The sequence below is a fragment of the Solea senegalensis genome, linkage group LG3 (assembly GCF_019176455.1).
Source record: "Solea senegalensis isolate Sse05_10M linkage group LG3, IFAPA_SoseM_1, whole genome shotgun sequence".
Lineage (NCBI taxonomy): Eukaryota > Metazoa > Chordata > Actinopteri > Pleuronectiformes > Soleidae > Solea > Solea senegalensis.
In genome coordinates, this window is record NC_058023.1 from 15089940 (window position 1) to 15106080 (window position 16141).

At 43.6% G+C, this 16141-nt stretch overlaps 1 protein-coding gene across 2 annotated transcripts in view; it reads right to left on the reverse strand.

The window, feature by feature from the left end:
• ppargc1a (peroxisome proliferator-activated receptor gamma, coactivator 1 alpha) overlaps window positions 1–15164 on the reverse strand; it is a 37462-nt gene extending 22298 nt beyond the window's left edge. For both annotated transcript variants that reach the window (XM_044021396.1, XM_044021395.1), the window contains exons 1-2: window positions 14941–15164; window positions 12160–12339 (exon numbers count right to left, since the gene is read on the reverse strand). In XM_044021396.1, coding sequence (XP_043877331.1) covers window positions 12160–12339; window positions 14941–14988 — 228 coding nt within the window. In that variant the 5' untranslated portion in view covers window positions 14989–15164. The remainder of the gene's footprint in view (window positions 1–12159; window positions 12340–14940) is intronic.
• Between the last annotated feature and the right edge of the window lie 977 nt (window positions 15165–16141).

Below are 16141 nucleotides of genomic sequence, written 5' to 3' on the forward strand. Positions count from 1 at the left end.
GCTACGGCTCTAGTGCAGGCACTCATAGGCCAAGTGGGTATTTGAGAAACTGGGGTAAAGAGCCAACCTCAGTGATCAGTTTTGCTCCGCAGAAAGCATGATCTATTACCCGAGTTCAGGTGGATGAGCTTTTCTGTGTCAACTGAGAGACCGCACGGAGCAGAGACTCCATACCAAAGTCAATCTACTACCACTGACTCACTCGCCACTTGTATATTTATAAACAAAGTCTCTATGTAGGTGGACTTCAGGAAATATGACACACAAAGGGGGGGGGACAGCGGGATAACCTGGCAAACTGCTTATTGCCATGTCCACTTATATTGATTAGTGGAGCAGCTGCTGAGAGGAAAAGAGGGCAGGAAGTACAAAGAGAGAGGAGAAAAATTGTCTCGGCAGGGAACACTTTCTTGCCCATCCCGCTTAATGGACCTCACCGAATTAAAGAGATCTTAACAATCCTGGGCTAATTGTGGGATCACAATATATTAACCCCGCTCCAATTCTAAAGGGTGCCATTTTGAGCCTGCTTTATTCCAAATGCTTCAATTAGCCATAAAACATGCTGGCAAGTGCTGGTAGAGCTTCCATCTCCCTTCCTTCACCCCAGCTTCCCCATGTCAGAGAAAAGAAAGACAATTCCAGTTGTTCATTATCAAGTGAGGCCCCTTTTGTTATCAGGCAGGCTGTCTTTGAGATTGCCCTTGCCTTTAAGACTTTTATTGAGTTCTATAGCACAGCATTGTGTTCCAGGAGATACTATTCACACAGCTGATAACGGAACGGTGAAGGTGCTGGCTTAAACAAACACTCACTTCTGAACACTGGAACAAATAGCCACATTAAATCTGCTAATTGCTTCTCGAGGATTTCAAGCCTCTGATCAAATATTAACAAGCTTTTTTGGGGAAATGTGTCATTTACATGCTAAAAGGAACAAAATGTGTTGTGAAAGTGCGAGAATGATAGACCTGATCACTCAATATCACCAAAATGAGGCTTCAGCAGATTAACAGCCCAGCTGTTATCGTCAATTGAAAGGGAAGATATAATATCTCCATTAAAATTGGTAACTGGTATTTAAAGAAATGTTGTTACTTGTTACTCCTTCTGTCTCTCTTCAGTGAGAAAATATTCTAATAAATTGGTCCCTAAATTGCATGGTGGGGTTAAATCTGTGCTGTGACAATTTAATTGCGTTTCCTAATCTCAGTCTTGACTTTTTTGTCCGCTCTCTGCTCTGTCAAATATCAAAAGCCTTCCCTTGGACAAGGTTAAGCAACTCAGACCTTCTAATAATGGCACAATCATGGTATAATCAGAAATTGCGTGGGGGTATAAGTGTGTGTGGAGAATTGGGGGTGGTATCAAGTTGCCACAGCTCGAATCTGCCAAGAAAAGCAGCCTTGGATTTGATAAACAAATAATGTCATTCTGTGTTATTACCCGAAGCCCCCAGATTTCAGAGGAAATAAATCAAAGTCAGTCTTGCTGTTAAGGTGTTAGTCAGGCCTGACACGTCGGCCGGTCACACAGGCACAACATATGGCAGCAGGGAGGGAGGGAGGGAAGAACGAGAGGCAGGGAGGGTAAGGTAGGATGCACGGTAGAGAGACAAATCATGGCAGCCACTAGAGACGTCTGATCATTTAGCATGAGCTTACTGAGATGTAGAGAAGGTGATTATGGCCTTTTCAGAGCAACAAAACCATACATAACACTGTTAAGTCCCTGTGTGAGTCGGTGTTTGTGTGTGTGTGTGAGGCAGCGGTGGCACAGTCTGACTGAACTAAATTTAAACCTTCAGTGGGCTCAGGGCTGCATCTGGCTTTGTAGCACATAGCAGCACAATAAACGCTCTCGTTAGCTCTAGTTTTCCATCATAATTTCCCAAGTAAACAATTTTGTGGAATAAATGTAGTATTGTGGACACAAAAAAATCCAAGTATGTTTTTATCACCATGATACAAAATCACTATATGTGTCATAGTGTTGACTTGTTGTAAAATCTAAATGCAGAAAATATTGTTGCTGATTTTAGTTGCCTTGTAATAATCCCTTCATCCTGGCAGGAATTCACTTTTTGTGCGGCGATTCAAAAAAGGGAAGCTCTCAGAGTGAAGTGGAAGTGGTGGTGCAAATGCTGACTGTTTACGTGCCAGATGTCTGTTGCCGTTTATAAGGCTACCCGAGTTATAAATCAGCAAGAAAACGGTTCGACCTATCAATGAGGACCAGGATGTGTGTGTGTGTGTGTACAGAGATGATGCTTCTCCTGGGAACCATTTGAGACTGTTACAGCCCAATCCGATGAGCTGGTTCGCTAAGGAGAGAGAAGATATCTGGGAGTGAAGAAAAGAGAAATGTTGTTACGAGAAACTTGATCAAATTGAGACACCAACTCAAGAGATGTTAACAATAGTTCTCTGTGGAAAAATCGTTTGACCAGTAAACCACCTGAAACTACCACTACATCTGCTGAGATTAGCCAAGCTCTGCCACAAGGCCCCGTCAGTCAAACTAATGGTCCAAAAAAGAAATCATACAGTAAGGTAGGGCTGTGCAATTAATTTGTTTTAAAATCAAAATCCCAATTTGAGACAACGCATTTATCAAATTGCAAAGGCTCTGTTCTATCTTTGAATCCAAATTTTAAAATGTAATGCATACATGGAAACACTTCATATCCCTAACTTGAACTACAGTATAGCGCATATTTTGATGGTGACCTATCCATTATCCACTGCTTTATGAGGGTTTGGGGGCTGCTGGTGCCAATCCCAGCTGACATAGAGTGAAAGGCCAGTCCATTGCAGGGCCAACATATAGAGATGAACAACCATTCACTCACACCTATGGGTAATTTAGATTGTTCAATTAACCGGAGAACCTGGAGGAAATACACACACAGTGAGAACATGCTTTGATGGTGATATACATAAAATCGAATTATCTAATTAAATAGCAATTTGATATTTTACCCAAATAGCTCAGCCCTACACTACACCACCAAAGCACACAGGACTAGAAATGTTTGCCAAGGAGCCCAATGACCAAACAACAGCCGGGGTGACAATGTAAACCAATGACTACACTATTAAAAGTAATCTCATAAACTTCCATCCAAACACAACATGCAGTACACACAGGCTTGTGTTAAAATGAACTCGCAGAAATTCTCAAAGCGCTATCCAAACAGGCATCAGGGGGGGGATCAGTGTGTCCTGATGGAGCCTCCCAATCTACAGCCAGGCCATAGGCTGCTGTTGTTTTCCTCCTCCAGTCGTCCAACAGATGGACGAAGCAATCATTTGCTAACACCACAGAATCACACACACCATCATAATGACTGGACACTCACTCTTTTGTTTTGGCAGCTACTTCCCAATCGGCTTGGCACGAGAAAACACTGATTGCTGTGATTGCTCTGCCTCTGACTTGCTCTGACGGCCACAGCAGGAGGGAGAGAAAAACTGGGATTTGGAGCCTCACATAAAGAATATTCCGCTAGATGCAGAGATGGGATGAGAAATGGTGCTTTCCTCTGCTTTTTTTGCCTAATGGTATGCAAATAGCTATTTGCTTAAGTCGGCAGCTCTGAATGTGCACCACTAAGCAAGGGTCCTTTGAACATACCGTCACAGTGCTGATAATGTGTTATAGGCACACAGGGAAAGGGACCAACTGTGCACAGAAAGAGACAGAAAAGGAGGCATGGAGATTGTTTCTGATCTTGCTGAAACAGGCAATGTCACATTTCTTGGCTATGGGATGCCATCAGCAGTGTAGCTGTCCATAAAAGAATTACGCTCATGAGGAGGGCAGGTCACTTTGGTTTTGACATTTACATAGATTTGCGAGGGGAGCAGAATGGAGCAGACGCTCTTACTTTTTGCACAGCTGACTCAATGTTGTTATCCTCCACTGACACCACCTTTATGTACTTACAATCACACATGCGCACACACACATACACATGCACCCAAACGCAGCTCCTGACCTTTTAGGGCCTGCCAAGCCCATTGAGGTTTCGTTGAATTTTCATTTGTCACTGTAATGTCTTCCTCGGAAAGATGCCAATGCAAAGAGGGCCAGGGAACAGTGGACAAGATATGGAGCTTTTCAGTGTTTCTCTTTGCCTGCACATGTTTGTGTGTATGACAGAGGATCACAAATTTATGATAATTGAAAAGGCCGAATCTTTTGGGGAAAATGCAGTCAATTTCATTCTGCAGCAAAGAAGGTCACCCTATTCAATTTTCTCTCAATGCCAGACGTGGTGCGACAGGGAAACACCTGAAAGCAAACGATCTTATCGAGGCCTCACAGGCTTCACCACTTACCCGGTGGGTAAAAGCCATTTGCTGATTACTAAATAAACTCATTATCTTTTACCTCGACTTCTGTGTGCACGAGCGGGTGCCTTGTCACTACTGGGCTCAGGTTGGAGGCTACCACTGCAGTGTGTGTGACTCTTATCCATGTCATGACTTTGTGAACATGTTATCAGAGCAGAGTTGTTGTTTTTTTTTTAGTCCTGCACACTTCAATGTGCCATGTGTGTATATGCTGGCAGTGGCCAAACACTGAGGACTTCACAAGCCTTTGCAGGTTGTGTGATGGGTAACGGTGGAGGGACGAGCCTATCGTTGCAAATAAAGAAACGAAAACACATCAAAGAAATTGTGAAGTTAAGTCAATACCAACTCATTGACGAGAGGGCAGGGATGCTATAAGAAAGGATAGAAACTCTCAGGGCCTTTCATTGTAGCATCAACACTGAATGCTGAACCGTATTTCACCTTCATTTCGGATCTTTTTTGTGTGGAATACTGATCATGGTGTCTGTACATTGGCGAGGCTTACTCTTCAAAACCTACATCTCGCTGAACATAACCACAACACCTGCACACACTACTTGACTATGCAATGTCTGCCAAACACAGAATGATCAGTGGCCATTGACCACTCAATGACGAGCTCCCAACACTTGAAATCCCTTCCTCAATCTGTCCATTGAGTTATTACACAGCAATGCCCACAGCCAGGTGAAAAGAGGTTTGGATGACAACAGTAATGGTCTCATGAGAAGAGCTGATTAACAAGAGCTGTTGACAGCACGTATATGCACAGATTTTCAATGGACATCACACAATATCGCGATAAACAAATACACCATTCCTACTGGTCAAAAAACCTGTTTAATTGTGAGTTTATAAAGGTTTTCCACCACATTGGCTTTGGCTCCGATCAGCATCTGTGGGAACGCAAGACGCAGGTGAACACATTCATTTCATATCCTTCTGCTCTATTTTTGCCTACATTGCAAGGGTTGCTTATGATTAAAAACCTGAGACCCAATATCATTTATTTCATTCATCAGATCTTCTAAAAGACTGTGAGGTCACAATTAACACACACAGGTAGTGCAACGGTTTCAGAAATCCTGGAAATAAATGCTCATTTTAGTTTGAAAGAGGCTATATTTTTACACTTCAACGGAAGATAAAGTGGCTAACTTTGCACTTATGCCACATTTTTACATCAAGCTCTTCTGGAGGTTTGGTCTAACATTTTAATTATATTCCAATCCCATACCATATGGTCCATGACTACCCAAAGTAAGGTTTTTGTTTCACAAAAACTTTGATTGGAAGGACTCTATCTCCAGTGATCAAATGTCTGTAGAGAGCTTCTGCTTTCAGATTAAGACTCAGAAGCTACTGACTGGGCAGCAAGTGAGTCATCCAAGCATCCACTCACTCATGCATCAGCAGAGCCTAAGAGAGCCTCTTGAACTATTTGAGGCCTGTGCAGACTTAAATGCTTCAGGGGGGAAATAAGCTGGAGCTATATGCATGCAGTGCACATCATAAAGCTTAGTGAGAAAGGTTTTTTTTTTTTGCATGGATGACAAAGCTCTTATAAATAGACTCGCAACTAGGGAAAACTAGTCCTTTGCATGTACAGTACAGGTCTGCAGAGCACATGGACTAAGAAGTGTAAAAATGTACCTAAAGGGCACAAGCTAATCAAATGTACAAATGCACTTGCAATAACATTTTTTTTTTTTAACTCACTGAAACATAGAAGTTCATATGCAAAAAACAAATCTATTATTAAACAAGACTAACAGATAGTCAGAGTTCATTTGAACATGTACACCAGTAAGTTATCAGCTTGCTTTGCTCAAATACAGGCGTACCTAATGACATCACTGTTACGCATGTGAGGTGCAACAGAGGTGATGCAGGGTGTGGTCAATTGGACACCCCTTAAATATTTAAAACAGATAGGGCAGTCTTTTATATCTACCAGCTATACCATGAGTTATACCTGCTATTACTACATCTATTTGATTTGTAATTTCAATAGGTTTCCATCAGCCATAAAAAAACCTGAATGGAACCAGAACATTTGAAAAGTCTTGAAATACCAAATTAAAGTTTTTACGCTTGGGAAAAGTTGTCGTATCCATACAAGGTAGACATGAAAATGTCTCCCGCATTCAGCCGTACCAGAAAAGTGGCAGAAAAAGTCGATACACCTGATAGTAGTGATGCGTGGACTCATGAGAAAAGCACAATGTTGTGTAGGAAGCAAATATTACGAGATTAGTAAATCAACAACTATTGCCAGGTTCTGCACCAGTGAATTAAATTTGCTTGACAAAAGTTGAACACAGGTCAATGCACATTTTCTTTTACTGAAATTTTGGTTCAAATTTGCAATACATTTAAATGGAAACCTAACAACAGTTAAACAATAAGACAAAGACACTCACAGGTGCGTGGACATACACACAGTTGGGATCGATTTGCTTTACCTGGGGAGAGGAAGGAGCCCATCACTCAAAACTGATTCTCCATGAATCAAAACACTCACTGATTGAAGACCTCTCTGCCTTCATCCTCTTCCCTCCTCTCTGTTCTCTTTGTTACTTTCCATCCTTTCATGTTCACACTGTTTTCTCACAGCTGGCATTTATCTTCACTCTTTCATGCACCTTTCCTCTGATCCGTTCATTCCATCTCTGTATGGAGAAACAACTTCCTGTCTCGTCTCTTTGCATAAGAGAAAGCGCACAAAACATTTTAGGAGTGCGATATTTATGCCTTCTTCCAACTCCAGAGACAACACTAATGGTCTTATCACTTGACAGTGTGGCAAAATGTTGCAGTGCGTTTATGTGTGACAGAAAGTTGAGTTTGATGGTGGATTATTGGCTTAGTGTTTTGGCCAAGTTAAAGTGAAACGGCCATTAAAAGCTCTTAGTGGAGATTATCCCAGGTACTAAAAATAGTCACCCAATACATACACAGACACACAATCACACCACAGAGAAAGATATGGTGGGTTGTGTGGAGACAGAAAAGACCACTATCTGATCTTTGTACGGCGTGCCTCAATTACACAGAGATGTACATGCACACGAACACATTGGTGGCTCCGCTGTCATGAGAGAGAAGGATATACACTGGGGGCAGGGGATCAGCTGGGGCTGGAACACCAACCCATGCCTCAATCAGCAGCAGCAGCAGCAGCAGCAGCCTACTGGGAATACGGGCTTGGTGTGTAAGTGTGTGTATGCATCTGTGATCGAGGTATTGCTCACATTCTGGGGACCTAAATGGGTTATAGGAAGTTGCCTCCCGATGGGGACAAAAAAACGAGTCCTCCTGACGGAAATCATTCATTGACTGTGTTTGAAAGTGGCTGTAATCCTAAAAAGTCAAGCCCAGGCAGTATAACAACATGATCGACAGCCGGTATTGTCCAACAGGTGCCTGGTTGCAAGCGGCGTCTGCAAATGTTCACTTTCATAAACTGACGTTGGTCAAATCGCACGTCTCACAACCAGAAGACTAGGTTCATTTTTATATACATTTTATGGACAGACAGGTTTTAAGGTGCCCTTTGAGAAAAGGGTTGAGAAAAGATGCAGACATGCTGGTGCTTTTTATGTTTTATATATACTGTCGTTTTACTCTGTGCTGCATGTGTGTGGACCCCAGGAAGAGTAGCTACGGCCTTATTTACAGCTAATGGTTAAGATCCGATTAATAAAGAATGCGGTTACCGTCCCCAGGAGCTGTAAGTCAACGTAATGTCCTCGCAAGTCATGGGAACAGTACTTTGTATGCTTATGTATGTGTGTTTAGGGGGTATGAAAGCCACCACCAGACCAAAAGATGTTCCCTTCCTCTTTTACCAAACATAACCTTAGGGGACTATCTTTTTTTTTTTTTTACATATCCATCCCCCTGCACCCCATTCTTTTATTTTTTTTTCATCCCCACTTGCTCCCTTCCTCCTTGCCACCTCTCTTTCCAGAGGCGACTGTTGGAAGCCAGAATATATTTGTTTAGCTGCTGCAGCTTCAACTTCCCATTAGCCAGGAACAAATGCTTCGCCTTGGGAGGAGTAAAAAAAAAAAAAAGACAGAAGAAAAGAGAGGGATAGAGCAAGACAGAAAAGGATGGCACAGCCCACAGTATTGTTTGACAGTGGTTTGTGGGCTCTTGTTGTGGAGTGGATCTGACAGACGCTCCAAGATGACACAGGCCTGGACAGCCTAAGTCTACATCTCTCTACCATACGTCTGTGCAAACTTGTCCACACTCGCTCTCATTTGTGTACCATGAAACAGCATAGTTGCTGTTCTGAAAAAGCTGTTTTCCTTTGGTTTGACAGTGATGGAGGATTTCTTCCAGGGGACAGTGCAAACAGTGTATCCATAAAGTAAAAAAAAAAACAGTAGGGAGCTTGAGATAAGGAAAGTATAGTGTATTCTAATAAGTCCTCACTTGAGAAAATCATATTATACAGTGGGATATGATAATTCCTACACCCTTTGGTGGAGCGGTGAACTGGTACGGGTGGTGTACTCTCAAATGTCAGCATAAATTTGCAAAATAAACGTAACCAGTATTCAGCAGGGAGTCAGAACAGGGACAATAAGGGCCTCTGCTGTCTGTGTGTTTGTGCACTTGTGTGTGTGTGGGCATGACAGTTCCTCTCACAGGGTCTGCGTTTGTGTGCTCACTCCTGTCTCAGCTCACGGGAGGGACTATCGCCCCCACAACAAGTGTGTGAGCTAATCTACGCTTACGCGTGCACGCGCGTGTGTGTGTGTGTGCAGGGAGAAGAAAGAGCTGCTCGGGGGAAACATTCATTTATTTTATCACATGTTTTTTATCAAAGCCTGCTGAAGATGACCCAGACAATCTAATCTGCCTTTACTCAAGAATGAGCACCTGAGCATCTGTCCAAAACGGCACAAACAAGCAAAACAAAACACCATAATGCCTTTGGAGGACTGATGTAATCACACACTGAATCCTGGCGGAGTATTATAAAGACATAACACATACAGTACGTACGCTCACGTGCATACACTTACAGCACGTCTCTATATAATATCAGAGTGACGCTTTAAGCCTTGGCATCTTATTTTACTACCTGCAAAGCCCACAACCTTTTACTTCCAATCCATGGGCTTTAAAGTGGATGGCACAAGTCCAAGCATCCACTGTTTTAAATGTTTGTCTCTTTCACTAGCCATCTGTCCCTCTGTCTGTCCTGTTGTCTGGTCGTATCTGTCTGTCTGTCCTTGCACCGTCCTTTGTTTTCACTTTATCTACCCGTATCTGACCCGCATCGGGGGAGGGGGGCGCGGCAAATAGTAGGCAAAAAGTAGTCTTGCATAGTCATGTCACCGCCTGCAACAAATGTAAATGCATTTATCTTTGAACACGTGATGCGGCCATGTGGCATCCGAGCACGAGCCACCACAGTCCAAATAATCTGAGACCAATGAGATGCGTTTCCATCAATCAACTGGTTGAAGCTTGACATGTAACCTGAGTGGGGACCTGTGGTTAAAAGGACACTGGGTCACACGTTGGTGCTGTTATCTTTGGCAGTACACTGGGAACTCATTGGAGTAGCCAGCCCTTAACGACTGCAACCCAAAATAGACTTTCGCAGTCGGGCCATTTTGAAGAGGTGTCAAACACACGGTGCCAGGAGCAATAGCTGTTATTTGTATTATTGTGTGTGTGTGTGTGTGTGTGTGTGTGTCATTCTCCACATTTCATGTCAGGGACAGTGGCAGGGAATGGAGCAAAAGGCCAGCCAGGGGACAGCTTGTGATCTAAGATAGTTTGCTGCTTAAGGAACAGACCCACAAAACCCCCCCACACACACATACACAGACAGAAGCACACACTCATGATTATACAGCGTGTGAACAGTTTCCATTGCTCCCTTAAAGCCAAAATAAGATTTTCTCCGATGTGACAGCAATATTTCCGGTCCCAACCTTACTTTATAACCAATTCCAACTCTGTTTATTTATTGTCACATGGAACTGTAATCTGGATAAAAGCACCGGAACAAGAAAAAGGTGCATGTTTGTCTTTCTGTCTGAGCTGCAAATCATTTCAACGGTAGAGTGGAACTAATGCAAGCTGGTTCAAACATCCCAAGAGTGTGTTGTTTGATGGGGAGATTAAAAAGAGGGGCCCCCTCTGTGTGACAGCTGCACCCAGCTGTTACACATGTTACTCAGAGCAGCTGTAATAATCCGCTACCTGCTTTTTCCTCAAACTCATACACACACACATACACACACACTGATTTGTTAAGTGGATGCACACACAAGAACAACAAAGAATATGCTCACAGGCTGTAAATCTGGCCAGTTATTAACACGTCCTTTAATCTTCAACTTTTTTATTGAATGCTCCTCTGCTCGGCGCGCAGGCCAAGCAGAGGGTTACAGGAAGCAGAGCTACAGCCCTCACCCTCTGATCCTTGCCGCGCAGCAAACTTTCCCCTGTCAGATTAAGTAGGATTAGCTGGGTCCTGCCATATGATGAACGGAAGCCTTTCCATATCCTGAGCATAACACAATCACTGCTGGTTTGTCGAGGGGGTGAAAACGTCACCCGCTTTTCGCGATGTACAGTACAGCACTGGTGCAGATGCAAACTTGCTCTGGTATGCATGGCGCTCAGATACATGCTGATTCCTACACTGGAGGTAACGCTTGGCTCCTTGTGCCGAGCTCAGTCCCCTCATTACAGTTCTCAGTGGGTGCTAACTTCCATCATCTTTCACGTACACAGACACAGGCACATGCCTACACTTTCATTGGTATTTTTATCCATCCCCAGAGCCATTCGCTGGCTTCAAGCCATATCACTCTCAGACAACAGAGGAGCCTCGGTCACACCAGCGAGTACTTAAAGGCTCCCCACACACCCTTTTGTGTGTGTGTTGGGGTGGTCCAAAGAGGTAGAATGTGTGCTGATATAAAGAGACGCTGCAAAAAAAAAAGGGTGGTGGCAGTGTTGGTGAGGTTAAATGTGGAAAGAATTCAGTCTGTTATCAACTGCTGCCTGCAAGACCACTGAGGACACACACACACCGAGCCAAGACCCTGAAAACGTGACGACATGACAGGGCCAGAGGCACACAAACATACACACACACAGCCTTCTCAGACAGGGTTTTTCCTCCTGAGGCGAGGCGAAAGCATCCAATCTCCGTCTTTCTTGTCTATCTCTGCCACTGATAAAGGCTTATAATGAACTGGGGACTGGAACTCAGTCCCCAGACCGATGGCTTTATGGCCTTGGCCAGATCATCACCCTCTGTGGACTTCGTTTGTCACTGGGTGAGAGCAGAAAGAAAGGGTCAGAAAGAGACGGATAGGAGGAAATAAAGAGAGAGAGAAAACTGGATTGCGGGGGCAAAGATTAGAAAAAAGTTTTACACTCCAACCTTTGAGAAGGGTTTTGCAATACAGCTGGCATGTGCTGAGTTTACTACTGGAGTGTTCTTTTGATGTGTGCCGTATTAGTGAAATAAATGCGCAGAGTTTTGATAAGGGAGCCTCGTGTCGCATCCACGATCTCACCGAGGAGACCAAGGTTCTCCTGGGCTTATCTTTTCTCATGTTATCTCCCCTTTTGAACTGCGGAGCAATGTAAAAGTATGTTTGCAAACTGGCAACGGTTGTACTTTTTCTTTTCCCCAGATTCATGAACGTGATAGTGTGTCGTGTTTGTGAAATCATCCCATACCATAATGCCTACACACGGCATCTTGTCATGCAATGTACAAGGAAACCCTTTTGAAATATCTACTTACCTCAAAAAGATTGGACGCCTCATTGCCATACTGAGTGGAAATGATCTCCGATTGGTCACTGTACCATTTGAGGCCGCCCAGGAAGCTGTCTGCATCTAAGTCACTGACATCCAGCTCTGAGAGGTCCAGTTCAGGGAGGTCTGGGCAGAGGGGCTGGTCTTCACCAACCAAGGCAGCGCACTGCATGGAGACAAAGAAAACAAGCAGTGATCAGACAGATAATTCGCCTCATTCACATGCACGACAGACACTTAAGTGTCTGCTGTGTCTGAGTCCAAATCTGGACACAAGTCAAAAGTCCTTTTAAAAGCCTTAATACATTTGTATAACAAGCAGTTAACTCATTCGAACCGAAGCTGCTTAAAATGGCAGCAGATTAAGTCTCGTATTTGATTATATTGAATATGTGTTCCACATCCTTTATATCTCATCTAACGATTATTCTAAATGATTATTAACAGAATGTCTTTGGCCTCACATTGCAATGTGAAAACCTGCAAACTGTTTCCACTCTGCTTCTTCTGTGTAACCTTTAATGCACTTTGTCCCCTCGCCCGTCACTCACTCTCCCCCCCAGCACTGTCAGTACCGCTGCTGGCTTTTGTGCTGCTTAATGCAGCCTGTTGACATTTTGTTATTCACCAACCACTTTTACATAATCTAGCCAATGTGTACTGTGTGTGGCAGCTGTTCCTTCTTTCACCCCCAATGAGACACACACACATCATCAGCTCTGATCTGGCTGCAAGACAGTGAGAGCCTCCGGACTCTAAATCAAGCAGGGAATTCGGTGATGTAAGGGAGGTGTTTTCATGGAGAGGCAACAGATTTGCACACCTCACCCGATTTAGAAGGATCAAGGAAACCCTGTTTTTGATGTCATACTTAATATTTAATATTTACATGCTCAATGTGCAAACCAACAGTTGAAATCTGCAGCAAAAACACAGACATGTTTTCACACATGGTGGAGCAACTTTGTGCAGGGATCATTAAAAGCAAAACCCTCAGACTCCAGGCATGTTTACACTCTGTGCCTGCCAGTGCACATGCAAATCCATGCCTAAGAGAACAGCTTTGTTGCTGGTGTCTAATAAGCTGCATGCTTCTACATTTGTTGACAGCACCTCTGTCGATGTCTGAACGCTAGCAGAGTGCGTGGCCAGGGTATAGGATTTAAGGTGGATATCCTCGAGCGAAGCCGGGAGGCATTTGGCCCGCGGACTAAGTGGGAGGGGGTCTATTTCGGCCCAGGACACATTTGGGGGACTGATGCGGTGCCAAGAAGGAAACACCACCCAGACTCTAGTGTCACAGTTCACGCGTCCACGGAAAAAACGCGTAACACAAATACACGAGGACTTAAAAGTATGATGTGACAAGTCCGTCATGTGGGAACAGCAACACCGACACTGCGTCTCCCCTCCTGCGGTGATCCACTCTGACGAGGCACGGCATGAAACAGATCTGTTGGGACATTCTGAGGCTGCGTCCAATTATCTTATGGACTTGTTGGTGAACTAATGAAATGGCACAGCCACAGAGAGACAATCAGGGCGCACCACAGCACGGCGCACCAGTGATTTACGCACGCATGGCACATAAAAGCGGCAGGAGATTGTTAGAGGAAGCGCTGTTGACACGGATAGGAGTTTGGATTATTTTTTTTTTGTTTGTTTGTTTGCTGTTGTGTTTTGTTTTTTTTGAGGAACATCATTTTGTTGCACATTCATTACAATAAACGCAAAATGTGGTGCACAAAACGCGCGCCTTTGTTGCAAAGACGCGCACGGGCGTATGGATTAAGTGACAAAACAGTTAACTAAAAGCATTTGTTTTCTTTTTCATAATCTCATCACGCAGCGACTGTAGGCTACTATACGTGCAGCCAGATTGCAGCTACATCGTGTAGTTGGTGTGAAAACGTCCCTGGAGCATCGGTGAGCTCCCGTGTGCAAGGCAAATACACACGTAGAGTCAGGTAGATCTTGACTCCAGAGAAAGAAAATGTGTCCCTTTTGAGTTTTTTTTTTTTCTTTTGCCTTTTTTTATCTGCATGCATTTAAATATTTTAAATTGATAAACACAAGAAGACGGGGAGTGAATGTGATGAAACTGCGCAGAAACAAATATAGTCTGGATGCGGTGCCGGGATGTTGGCACGCAGACCAGCACCGACACTATTGTGATGCTCCTCCTGCGCAACGCCAGATAGCGGCTGTCAGTTGTGGCCACAACCTTTGCTCTTTCCTCCTAATAAATAACATGCGCTATCCCGCCCCTGCACATGAAAAGGGATTATGATCGTCATGCGTCAGCGAAAAATACCTGACTTTGAGACATTTCAGTCATTTCGGCAAGAAAACCTTCTCCGCACCGGACCGCGTACAGTCAGCGACTGGAGAATGATCCGCCGGCTTGCAAAACACACTCGCTCCGACTGAACAGAGATCCTATATGAGGAGGAGAGCAATGGTCCCGGGTACACGTTACCAACAACTACATCTTTAAATGAAGTGAAAAGGGAGATTCCGCACATTCCCTCCACTTGTCATATATCCCCGTGTTGTATATCCGCCGCATCCTTCAGCAGCGTCCATGCAGCAAGACGCGCACACGCAAACTGTCAGTACCAGCAGCAGCAGAGGAGAAGAGAGTGTAGACTTATGTGGAAATCAATGACCAGTGCTGTCCATCGTTCCAGCGAGGAAAAACAAAGTCCACAGGGCTAAAGAGATGAAACAAGTCGGGTTTTTTTTGTTTTTTTTAACATGCGCTCACCTCTAATTCTCTCCACACCGAGTCCTGGTTACACCTGTCCCACGCCATCCAGCCACTGAATGACGGTCCGAAAAAGAAAAAAAAAAGGAAAAAAAAAAGAAAAAAGGGGGAAAGAAATCAAGTAAAAAAGAAATCCACACACGTTTCCCACTCGCTCTCACACAGGCAACTGCTGCCCCTCGCCGAGAATGAACCGAGGGCACCTGTCTTACAACTGCTTTCCATCACATGACAAAGCTATTAAAAGTAGGCAGGGGAGTGACTCCGCGTCCACACTACTCACCAGTGACGCGCACTGAGCAGGCGGAGTCTGGCTGCGCACATAGTAAAAGCCTGTCTCCATGCACTGCAAGAAATATGCCTATTTTAAAACCATATCTACAGCATGTCCCCTTATATCCCATATTATCGTATATTTAGCCATTCATTTATCTAGTGACTGATTTTTCAATTACAAATATAGATATATGCTATAAATAACCTAAGCTTTGTTTCCAATTCACAGTGTTTGTCCTGCATCATGAAACCTTTACCTTGAGCAAATCCACTTAAAGTTAAATATTGTAGTTTGAGTAACTACACAATGCCAGTAACACACAAAGAAACTCAGCTTTCAGGATCATTGCTTTTCTTAATTCTTCACACAATTACTGTCTATCATCTCATCTTGGAGGGGTTTTTTTATATAAAAAAAGGAATATATAAGGGCAAGTGGATGTCAATCACATTTAAAGAATCGGTTGTGTAATTACAGGTTTACCTCTCCTCTAACCACAGACTGCTACATAGATAATTATATACTTCCTTTTTCACAAGACAGTTACTCTCAATTGTTTGTGCCTTCCTGTATTAACCCCACTAATGACTGTAACTTCAAATCCGAATGTCTGATGTGTAGAATATCAAAGAAGGTAATCCAGTCTTCTGCTAAGTGTTTCTTTGTCTGTTCTGAGGCAATAAAAAAGGGGGACAGGTGGCAGTAGCAGGCATGTATATAGTGTCAACAGGACGTGTATAGGCAACACTATGCTAGAAAAAATGAAAACAGAAGCTTTGTGGACATTTCAAACAAAGTGGTTCTTCAGTTGGGAGGACTGGCAGATACACTGCTGGAGGAATTCTCTTTCATTCTTTCCCCAGATAACACATTAAACACCAATACTATTACATGTAATGTGTCATTACATTGTTGTATGAGGTT